General features: G+C 42.1%; 1 protein-coding gene across 2 annotated transcripts in view; it reads right to left on the bottom strand.

Moving 5' to 3' along the window:
* si:dkey-246g23.2 (solute carrier family 66 member 2) overlaps positions 1-12406 on the bottom strand; it is a 50546-nt gene that overhangs the window by 18462 nt on the left and 19678 nt on the right. For both annotated transcript variants that reach the window (XM_054775997.1, XM_054775998.1), the window contains exon 4: positions 5346-5562. In XM_054775997.1, the coding sequence (XP_054631972.1) occupies positions 5346-5562 (217 nt within the window). The remainder of the gene's footprint in view (positions 1-5345; positions 5563-12406) is intronic.

Here is a 12406-nt window from a genome sequence, read left to right as displayed (position 1 = left end):
GTTTGGCTCGCGATGTGATCGTCGGTCGGGCGGCGGCTATTTAGCCAAACCGCGGGATACTCGCCCGTGACAGCCCGAGCAGTGGTTGGATTCGGTGGAGGAAAAGGGGTTTGCCGACCGCCCGGGGTCCTGCTGGATGCTCTTGCATCCAACGTCTTCTTAAAGAAGGCGCCTGATCCTCTAAGTTTCACCAGTGATTTTGACAAAGTAAGTCAAATATGTTTTTGTCAAAATTGTATGGTTCCCCTTTCATGTCACATAGCCCAGCGGTCACCAACGTGGTGTCGCGGGCACCAGGGAGCCCCCCGCGACCACGAGGCACCTGCAAGCCTGCTTTTCATTCAGGTTTTCAGTTAATAATGTGAGAATACTAGAAAGAAATGTCTTCTGAAATACAAAACTTCATTCTGCAACACCTCGACTGTAAGTCCACCTATGCCCGTGCCCTATTAACTGATTTTGGCTCAGCCTTTAACACCATCCTGCCTATCAGACTGTTTAATACTCTTCTGTCCATCGGTGTCAGCCCCCCACTCTGTAACTGGCTGCTCAACTTCCTGTCTAACAGAACACAGTGTGTTAAAATCCAAAACAATATTTCATCAATCAAGGTCCTGAACACCGGTGCGCCACAAGGTTGTGTGTTATCACCCCTGTTATTCTCCCTCTACACCAACAACTGCATAACCAATTCTCCATCTGTCAAACTCCTAAAATTCGCAGACGACACCACAGTTAGAAGCCTCATACGCGACGAGGATGAAACATCATATGAAACCATCCATCAGTCCCTGTCATGGAACCTTAACACCAGTCTCATCATTTCAAAAGCTCACCAAAGATTACGCGTTCTCCGACAGCTGAGGAAATTTGGGGTCAGTCAAACAGGCATGATCCATTTCTACCGTGCCACAATAGAAAGCGTGCTCACCTTCTCCATCCTGGCCTGGTATGGCAATACCACCAGCCAAGATAGGCAACAGCTGGAGAAGGTGGTACGCAGGCGCTCTGAAATCATTGGCCACAATCTTCCCACATTAGCCTCACACTACAACACCAGAATTGCCAGGAAAGCCAAGAATATCACCTCCGACCCCACTCACAGCACACCATCTTTTCACACTCCTACAATCAGGTAGAAGGTACCGGAGCATCACATGCAAAACCTCACGTTCTAGGGACAGCACCTACCCACAAGCCATCCGCCACTTGAATATGCGCTAACACTTACAGGACTCCACTACCGACCTGCTACCTCTTCTGCTTATTTTGCACGCTGTTACTCCAGCAGCCCTGTACAACCATGCATTTTACCAATGCACTTTTTCAATGTTCGTACGCTGTCATTCCTGTCTTCTATGTGCTGTTTTTGGCCCCTCCTTAGTTTTGTTTCTCGAGTTGTATTGTCGTGATTGTATTGTCAAACTGTGAGCACACCAAATACATTCCTAGCAACTGTATACCTATATCTTCCAGAGGAAAACACCTCACTTCACACCGGTGAACATCCAGGGAGCGGACATAGAGTTGGTAGACAGCTACAAATTCCTGGGTGTTCACCTTAACAACAAGCTGTACTGGTCCGTCAAAACCCACGCCCTCTACAAGAAGGGCCAGAGTCGCCTCCACCTGCTGAGGAGACTGAGGTCCTTTGGTGTGTGCAGGACTCTTTTACGAACCTTTTATGACTCTGTGGTGGCCTCAGCCATCTTCTATGCTGTGGGCTGCTGGAGAGGGGGCAGCACGGACAGGGACAGGAGCAGGATCAATAGGCTGATCAGGAGAGCGAGCTCTGTCCTGGACGGTCCTCTGGACTCCGTGGAGGAAGTGGGGGAGAGAAGGATGTTGGCTAAGCTGACATCCATCATGGACAACACCTCTCACCCGCTACATGACACTGTGGGTTCCCTTAGCAGCTCCTTCAGCAGCAGACTGTTACACCCACGGTGTAAGAAGGAGAGGTTCCGCAGGTCATTCATACCGACCGCTGTCAGGCTCTACAACACCTGCACCACCTGAACCATGTTGTAGTCACGATGCTTTACTTTACTTTACTTTACTGTTCTCTTTACTTGTCTTGCTTGCTTGCTGCTGTAACAAGTAAATTTCCCCGCTGTGGGATAAATAAAGTACATACAATACAATACAATACAATACATGGCAGACATGCTTGTTTTGACTTTGTGAAGGGAAAGTGGGCTGGAGATGGTTGCAGCAATGAGGGCGGAGCTGATCGGTGTTTAAAAGGAAGTATGGGCATATGTTGATACCGTGCTTTTTCACGACAATCGGCCGATACTGATAGGTGGCCGATCTATCGAGGCACCCCTAATGTTTTTGCATGTGCGGGAGGAAGTACCCAGAGTAACCCCACACACACACGAGGAGAACTCAGAGATGTCTGATCGGAGCCAGATTTGAACCCAGAACCACCCGCCTGTAAGGCAGATGTGCTAACCACATTCCCCATCCCTCAGGTTGCATTCCTGAGTCCAATTTTTCAAAACAATCCGAGTAAAAAATGCAACAATACTGCTAATTTGATGTAATTTACCAATATATTTAAAATCTAGAAACAGGACAAAACAAGGCAGAGCTGAGTCGCTATTGAAGCACATGAAGGACATCCTGACCTCAGTGTCTATTTGAATCAAACATACCTGTATAGTATACAGCACATTTGCTCCAGGAGATTACTTGCTAACTGAGTGAAATTTAAACAGCACCAAATTATGCCTGTTTTTGGTTTTTCATCTCTCTCTGCCTCTTTCAATAAAACTTTCCATTACCGGGCTGTCCTGAGCTCAGTTTCCCTACAGTGGTGGTACACATAGAGTATGTAACACAAAGTGTCAATACGGACCATGCAGCATAATTACATTGAGTGTGCTTGAACATGCCTGTGTATTTTCCATAACATGCATGCAGTAAGGTGACACATATATCCGTGCCGTCACAAGTGCAGCCTAGTAATAGGACCCATGGGGATGTTGACTGCAAAACAACAATGGGATGGCATGAGAGGATGTGCAGACTCATTATATCTGCACAACTGATTAAGCTTGTTTAAGCTTTACTGAACTGATTGGAGTGTCAGATATAATGTGTATTAAAAGTGCTACATAGGCGGATTTTAGCCATCAAGGTTAATTTGTACAATGTCATAAAAAATAGCCTAATGAAGAAAGTGTAAGGCAAAGTATTATTATTATTATCTCTATATGTTTTTAGTGCTAATAAGTGAAGAGAGAGTGAATGAAAGGATTGAGTTACCCCGGCCTAAGATATTTAAGCGGCCAATGGTATATTAACATAATATTGAGTTTGCAGGAAATTTTCCATACATATGAGTTTGGGAGGATAAAACGGCCGACTTTCTCATCAGTCATCTTAGGGGCCCTAATGGAGTGTTATTGCACATTTCATCTTTGGCAAGATGGTCGCTCTGAGCTGAAAGGATGCTTCTAGAAAGCCCAGCTGTAACCCTTGAGGACACTTTATGTGAAATGGGGCACATTCACCATAAAGAACCTCAGGCCATAGAAAACAGTAAATCACAGACAGTGAAACATATTTAAGTACATTGCGACTTCGCATTGAAAATGAACACCTGTCTCACATAGACTCATCTGTCATGGTCTAAGCTGAACTTTGCCTGTGTTCCCTTATCAAAGATGTATTTTCATTGAAATAAAGAATGAAGGGTAAGAGAGTTGGAAAAGTAAAAGGAGCTGAACTGTAGCATTACAGCAAAGCTGGCAGTATGTGTAGAACATATTAAGTAGACAACTTATCTGCCTCTTGTCTACGGTGAAAGGGACAGACTCAAGGGGAAAAGCAGCAGAAGGAATCAAACCTCTTTTTATTTTGTGTCCACCAGGTTCAGTTGTCTGTATTATGAACTGTAGGTAAATTAGAGTGCAGTGCAAGAGAGGCCTCACCATAACAATTAGAGTAAATACATAAATAAATAAAATAAAATGTAAGTCCATTGCGCTTAGTGAAAATGAGAAATGTTCTTAAGAAAAACAATAGCTGCTGGGATAAAACAGTCCTTGTATGTCTTGATTCTCTATTTTGGAAACAGCAGTCTGTGCCCCGATGGCCACTACTGGAACAGGTGGTTCAAGTGATGCAGAGGGTCCTGCATAATACTAGAGCTCAGTCTCTGCAGCTGCTTGGTGTACAGTCATGGCCAAGGTTTTGAGAATGACACAAATGTTGATTTTCAATGTGAATTAAGCTGGCATTTGATGCTTTATGATCACATGGTTGTATTTCCAACTTAAGGTAAATGAGATGGGGTTTCTGAAAATGGGCAGATAATTGGTTCCAGACCCGACCATGATATGAGAATTTCTGCAAAATAGGATTCCTTCTTTATGAATGGGGTATTTTTGTAGTTATGGCATAGAAAACCTGTTTATGACCTTATAAATATATTTTTTAACATTATTAGAGCTCTGTAGACATGAAATAACACCCCAAAGTAATCTTTACACTCAATCCTTACACTCTATAGTTTGGTGTGTGACGTGGTTCTGTCTGCGTGTCTGTTCACAGCGCCACACGCAGGTGTGCTTTGTGTATTACGTCATTTTCACCGAGTGATCCGTTCCCGTCTGGATGCGACTATTTACTAATCCGGCACATTGCAGACGCAAATTTCTGGTCTTTTTTTGAGTGTTTTTTGAGTGTTTGGGCACTCGATTTTGCGGAACGATACGGTACAGTGCAAACGGGCGAGTTTAATGTGCAATACTGTACATAAACTGAGACAAAATTTTATTGAAAATTTTAGACAAAACAGTCAAACCGAGGTTTGACTGTTTATATATTTATAAATATAATGAAGGATGCTTGCTTTCTTTTTATAATCCGTCCATGGAAATGCAGCAATGAGTTATTTCTCTACAGGATGTGTCCAGAATTTTAATCCTTAATGCGCTGCAGGACCGTATAAACAGCTACTGTCTTGGTATATTTGGTGCTAAATGTATGCAGATTAAAACCTTGACTAAGCGTTTCCTCCTTTAACCCCTATAATTATCCACTTGCATATTTAGTTTATCCATCCATCCATCCACTTTCTATGCCGCTTCATCCTGATTAGGGTTGCGGGTGTATGCTGGAGCCTATCCTAGCTGACGTTGAGCGGCAGGCAGGGTACACCCTGGACCGGTCGCCAGCCAATCCCAGCATATTTAGTTTAGAAAAATATAAAAGATATACAAAACGTGCTTTCTTTGGACGGTGAGGTTAACGATTATAGACAGTGGGATCAGGGTAGGCAGTGAAAACGAATTACTTGTTCCTAAAGTGTATTTGACCTCTTGGTGCTGTACCTCATGCCTTTGGTGGAGCGGTTGTGGAAGTTCTGCAAAAGCTGTGGGAGGCCAAGCATGGCCTCGAACATCACGGCCAGGGAGCCCAGCATCTCCACAAACATGGCAGAGTCCAGCAGCAGCATGGTGACCACCGCACACAGGACACTGAAGCCGAAACAAAACAGAAGGTAGTCCTCAAATGCACTCCACTTCCAGAAGTAGCGTAGATCCAAGTCTAAAGTGAGCAGAGCGGAATAAACAGAACATTAAGTGTGTGGGTGCGTGCATGTATGGTTACGGTATGTGAATATGAAAACATAAGAACAGTGGAGACAGGAAGAGAGCCAATATACAGCAGGAAGGCAGGTAGGAGTGTTTCATTAAAGGATGCATAGAAATTCTGCACAGAAAGCACACCTAAATCAATACTGTGCACGTGCACGAGGGAATAGAACAAGATAAATGAGGAGAGGACCTGCAAAGATTTTACATTTCAATTACTTCAGAATAAAGTGGCCTTTGGTAAAATTAGGCCGAATATTTAGAAAGTTTATTACCTTAGGTTAAAAGCTATCTTGCCATTTTTCCATTCACGCATCCATTTATCATGTTTGGATTTTGAACACCACAGACAAATAGAAAGATCACAGCAGTGCAAAACGCTTGCTTTTTCTTTGAAAGAGTATTATTCCCTTCTTGAATGCAGAAGAAAGCAAGCATTGCAGTGAAGTAAAAAGGTTAAATGAGAAGCGGGATCTGAGAAGTTTGAATTATTGATATGGAAAAAAACAAGATACTGTACAGCAGGGGTGTCCAAACATTGATATTTTGAATTGGGCAAACAAGCTAAAACCAACCCATGTACGGTAGATGTGAGATGTTACATATACCTGTACAGTGTTCCCTCGTTTATCGTGGGGGATAGGTTCCCAAAATAGCCCGCAATAAGTGAAATCCGCAAAGTAGCCAACTTTGTTTCCAATTATTATATACAGTATGTTTTAAGGCTGTAAAACCCCTCACAATACACTTTACCGAAGATTCATTTAGCCAGTTTAGCTTCTTCTTCTTCTTCTTCTATTGTTTATTGGAGGTTACCAAGCAGCTCACGCAGTTAGCTAGTTTGCTAGCGATGGCACGAAGGAGCCTGATTGACAATGGTCTACAGCCAATCAGGACACACAACACCTGATTCTCCCGGGTTCTCCCTTAGCCAATAAGGACTGTTGTGGCACTTTATTTGGCAGGCTATTATCTGCTGTGGGTTCCTAATATGCTCATACAGGCACGTAAACGCAAAGTTGAGGTGGAGCTGCACATGTCTTCAACATGAGTATACAACACCCTCTACTGGTAGCAGTAGTAAATACTAGGGGTGTAACGGTACACTAAAATGTAATTTCGGTTTGATTCAGTTTCTTGACGTGCTCGGTTCGGTTAATTTTTGGTACAAAAAAATGAAGAAAAAAATGTCCTAATCTCAACCACTTTGACAAAAATGCATAAACCGAGCGTGAGCCGTTCCGTTTACGCTCGTTACATTTGGCTGAGCGCCGACTTTGCAAGCTCCGGTGTACTGCTGATCACCGGTGGAAATTAGCCACTAACTTACAAGCAGTGATGTATGTCAGGCGTATCAGTGACGATGTATTCGAAGATAAGGGAACAATGTTTGCTATGGTGCAACAGTTTGAGAATCTGGCACGGCACTTTTTATTACATTTTATTTTTGAATCAGTGTCTGTCGGAACAATTTCTGATCAGTTAAGACCCCGCCGAAGGCCCAGGTACCAAATGCATTGCCTGCCACTGGCATACAGAAACAGTAAAGGTAAAGATTAAAAATGTTATTAACTTCATTAAAAATTATGACTGTAATTAATTCCTCACATTTAATCTTTTAATTTGACACCCCTACGCATCACATTGCACGAACTTGAACAAAAACAGCTCCAAAGAACACGTGAGAAGATCAGTTAGTTCTCATTGCTTCTGTATGGCTGTGGAGTTACGGAAAAGCAGCCAGTATCAACCAAGGGACATTTTAATAAGAGCACATTCACTAAATTGGGGACTCGGGGTGTGACGTCATTGCAATGTCTATGTGTGTGCACTTGAGGACAACTCTTGAAAGATTGTGAATGACTCATACATTTTTTTTCATCAACTTTCGTTTTTTTATCCTTAAAATGTCACCTAATGCGGCATAACCATCTTGAAAAGCAGCGGTTGACATTTCATTTCCTCTTTGCCTCTGAAAAAACTCACAACTTTTCTTTAGCAAATGATTTATTCCAACCAAACATCCAGTTGGCTCTGGGAAAGCTATGGACAACCAATTGTAACTTTCTGATGTCGCTTCTTTTTCTCGAGATTTTACATGCTTTAAGGTGTGGGAGGGTCTCACAGCAGGACCCGCTGCTTGTCTCCAAAGGCATCAATAAGGCCAGAGAAAGTCACTAGATTTGCCTATACTGTATATAATATAATATAGCGTAGCATGTTGGTAAAGAGTAGTCAGGTTACCCAGCATGCTTTGCGGTGTATGGACATTTTGTGTGTAGGTGTTTATTTTGATGTCTGTGTGGTGCAGCAGATGCATAATGCATTCCATATTCCGAGGTGGGTGTCTGGGTTATACTTGCTTATACTGTACTTACTGTACTTGAGTACTTCTAGCTGCAAATAACTACCACGTGTCCTTATTCTCTGGCACGCCAGGTGTGTTTGATCAGTGACGCCCCCTGTCATACAGAGCAACAACTCAACACTCACTGTCCCATTATAGTATGATTGTAAGCGAGGGCAAAGAGGTGCCGCCAAATCTATTCGTGGAGGTCCAAATTTATGACAATCTATGTATTGTATGTACTTTATTGATCCCACAGCGGGGAAATTTACTATGAATGTATGAATGTATGGGAAACACTGGTCGTGTTTGCTCAGTTGTCATGGGAACTGACAAGGTGATATAGTACAGACAATAAGGAGAAATAACTGAAAATGTCACCTGTCACACAGCAACATTACCAGTGACTGACACAGTGCAACAGGAAAGAGTGCTCAGTCACAGCTCCCAGCTTTAAAAACGGCGGTATTTTAAAGTTTGCTCTCTGCAAAGAATAATCTAAGATATAATATGCGTCTGGGTGTTACGTCTGTAATGTTTCTCATCGCTTTCGGTGAGCTGCATCTGCTGTTTGGATCTGGGATATCAGAGCGGAGGCGTCTCGCAGCGAGTGCACTGTGGCATGTTTGTGGCAAACAGCGGACATGATTAATAGCTTTATTAGCGAGAGCCACAAAAGATGCATTGCTCACAGCTGACAACACAGGGACCAGGAGATGTACGCAAACATAACATAACAGTCCTCTGACAGTCACTACAAGGCAAACATCGACTTTTGGGGCCTTCCTTGTCTAAACTTAAACTAGGACACTGAACAGGAGCCAAATAGTTGTTTCAGCAATTCTTGTCCTCTTTACAGCAACACAACGTGACGTCATTACACCTATTGTATCAGAGGCTCATCATGTACTTTAATGTACAATTAAGGTACGTCATTAAATATCGCTGACATCAGCAATCTACAGCGCTGCAAACCTTTCCCTGTACAGTAATCCCTCGTTTATCACGGTTAATTGGTTCCAGACCTGACCGTGATAAGTACGTTTCCTTCTTTATACATTTAATATTTTTGTAGTTAGAGCACAGAAAGTGTGTTTATGACCTTCTAAATATGTTTTTTAACATGACTAAAGCCCTCTACACTCAAAATAACACCCATATAGTCACCTTTACATTCATATTACCCAATATGGTGACACAATAAGAGTAGATAAGCCATTTAAGACATAAATAAGTCTCATGCTCGTGTGTGTTGATATAAATTTGTTCCCTTGGGGAGCAGAGTGGCGGACAGACAGGAAGTGATGTTGAGTTTTAGCTTGGCGTGGGTTACGGCCTGTGTTTTCATGAGGGATTTTTATTAGGGATTATTGTGCTTGTTGTGAGATAATTCAAACCTGCAATAAAAGGTTGTTGTTCCAGTGATCAAATCTGGTGTTTGTGGGCCTGGCCGAACATTGCAGTAACATTACTGACACCTAGTGACCAGAGCAGAATATTACATATCATTCACAGTGCCGTTGAATGCGTTTTCTGAATGCCTGATAGGTATTTGTATTTTAGTTCATTTAGCCATTATAGTTGAAAATGTTTCAATTTAGGCAAAAATTATGTAAGATTTGCTTTAATATGCATATTTTTTTACTAATATTACGCCATATTCAACCAAGAAACAGCAGGATTTATGAATTAATATATTTTTTAAGTGAAGTTGTGAAATTTGAAATGCCAAGTGGCAAGGGACGACTGTAATTTCTAACATGGATTTTGTCTCCGTACACTTTCAGCCTGTTGGCAACACATACACACTTAAGCGCTTACGTTTTCCTACCGTGCACTCGGGTCCATTTTCATATATAAAGCAACACAACTACTTCCTCTCTCCTCTTATCTCTCTCCGGCTCATTTCAACTCTGGCTTTTTCTGCTTGCTATGTTTACCTGCATAATCAAATTGCTCGGAAAAGCTCTGCATCATTCATGAGGGCATCCCTTTTATTTTTCCACCGCTCATATCATACATCATGCCAAGCATCCACTCCCTGACCAGCTCACTTCTTCCCACTCAAAACTTTTTTTTTTCCCATCTGACTTGCTGATTTTAAAGCCCTGTTTCCACCAAGCATTACCGTTTAGTTAAGTTCAATAAACCGTACATTATTTTGTGCTACCATTGTTAAAATTTCTAAAGGATGAAATCAACTGGTTTGTCAAACGTTATGCACTGTTCTGTAACTGCAGTGGTGTGATACTTCATGTTACCCCCTCCCAAACCAGGGGTGCCCGTTACGTCCATCATGAAGGTAGTGAGGGTCGATTGCATGTGTTACCCAATCAGCGCACTCTTACATGGAGCCCGGGAAAGATCATGAATGCTTTTTGTGTGTGTGTGTTCTAAGGAGTACGCACAACATGACACCAACACCATTAAGCCAATAACTTCATGTTTGGTTGTTAAATAAGGTTTAAAAACACGAGACGACGCTGCACATTTCTCATGACATAGGCCTGTCACGATAACAAATTTTGCTCGTCGATAAGTGGCCTACAAATTACCGTCGATAATTGATACTGACAACATTTTTGGTGACCATTTTTTTCATTAATTATGTGGAATAATAATGCAAGTACATTGTGTCAAAAGCAATAAACTTTAAGTTGTCAAGAGTATTTAACGCTGTAATCGGAATGTCAAGAACAAAAAAAAAACAATGAAAATAAAATGGACTCTCGGTCTCTTTTAGCAAAAATTACACTTAAATAAAACTCACAATCATAACCAAAAACAATAAAAATGTACCCTGTCTCTGTTAAGGAAAAGTGTCTCTCTCACTCACAATAAAAATCACACACAGAAATAAATACAATAGAAAGAAAATTGAGTATCAAGTCTCTGTAAACAAAACTGCACTTGAATAAATAATGAACATTGAGTATATTCCTTAATAGGAAGGTTTAACATATAGTGTTAAATAGTGTGCACCATTTTGCACAATTTTGTTTATATTTACTTTGCCAACCAAACGCCTCAATAAGCGTTGACTGTCGGGACAAAGGCTTCGCTGCCCACAGCACCTCCATCGTATTTTTTTTTCCAATTGAGAAAACTGTCAGTATTGGTCGTCGGCGTTCATGCGCTCACCGTGTTCATTCTGTTTAAAACCGGAATATTCGCTTCTGTGCCTTCATTCATTATGGCTCACGAGGCTATCTTGCTGTTAGCACTCCGTATCCACTCACTAGTGGCCCCGCCTCCACAAAGAGGCTGAATTAGAGGAGGATTCACTCTCTCTGTTCATTCCGCTATAGAACCAATGCACACAGACAGATGCAGAATGAATCATCTTGTCATCCAGCCTGTGTGGTTTAGAGAGACAAGGAAATGAAACACACATGCATGCACATGTCAATTTATTGAGGCCGGCATCATTATCGACTTCGTTTTTTTTTAAATTTATGGTTGTATTAATCAATTTATCAATTATCGTGACAGGCCTATCATGACACAAACCAAAAAGCTCAGTTTTACTCGTCCACACAGAGTGGACTTTTGTGTCATGGACAATTATGCAATGTAGAAGTTGAATTAATTGTCCCTTTCTTTACTTTCTTTTCAGGCACACTCGAGATGAAAGCATTCATTCAAAGGCATCCATCCTTGTGCTATAAGGCTGTAGGTGTCTGCCTGCCATGTTTCACGCATGTCACATCATCCGGGAGGTCCTCTGCAGCAGCAGTTGGACCCGTGCAACAGTTTCACACTCGGAGGGAAATGCTGGTTACAAAGATGGAAGGTGCACACGGTGAGTCAGGCAGAAAGAGAGTGTCTGTGAGTCATTCAAGTAGATGTATAAAGGCTATACCGCAGGCGTTTCCCACTCGGCCGAACAGAGACGAGTCCAGTGAGAGAGGAGAGGTGAGGGGAAGCGCAAAGACGGAGACAAAGATAGAGAGTGACAGCTTAAGGGACTTGAAGACATGCTGACTCAGCACCGTGAGCCTGCCAGCAAAGCGACTGAAGGCTGTCTGCTGGTTTTAAGACGTGTGAAAGTTATTTGACGTCTCTTATTGGCTGCTTGTCCGTGCTTGCTGCTCTATTCTGCTAGTGTGACATCAAACTTGTCATGTCTGTCAATCATACTGTCTATACTCGCAGGCCACGGCATTAGGTATACAGTAATCCCTCGTTTATCCTGGTTAATTGGTCCCAGACCCCATCGCGATAAGTGAATTTCCGCGAAGTCGGATTCCTTATTTATAAATCTTTTTTTTTTTTGGTTAGCATAGAAAACCTGTTTACAACCTTCTAAAATGTTGTTTAACATACACCTCTGCACATGAACTAGACATAATAAGAGTAAATAAGTCATTTAAGACACAAACAAGAATCGTGCTTGTGTCTAAGTGTGTTCTCCTGTGAGATGAATGGCAGGTGGACAGGAAGTGATGTT

This window comes from Dunckerocampus dactyliophorus, chromosome 5 (genome assembly GCF_027744805.1).
Source record: "Dunckerocampus dactyliophorus isolate RoL2022-P2 chromosome 5, RoL_Ddac_1.1, whole genome shotgun sequence".
Lineage (NCBI taxonomy): Eukaryota > Metazoa > Chordata > Actinopteri > Syngnathiformes > Syngnathidae > Dunckerocampus > Dunckerocampus dactyliophorus.
Note: the sequence above shows the minus strand (reverse complement) of the source record. Positions and strands in the feature narration are given on the sequence as shown.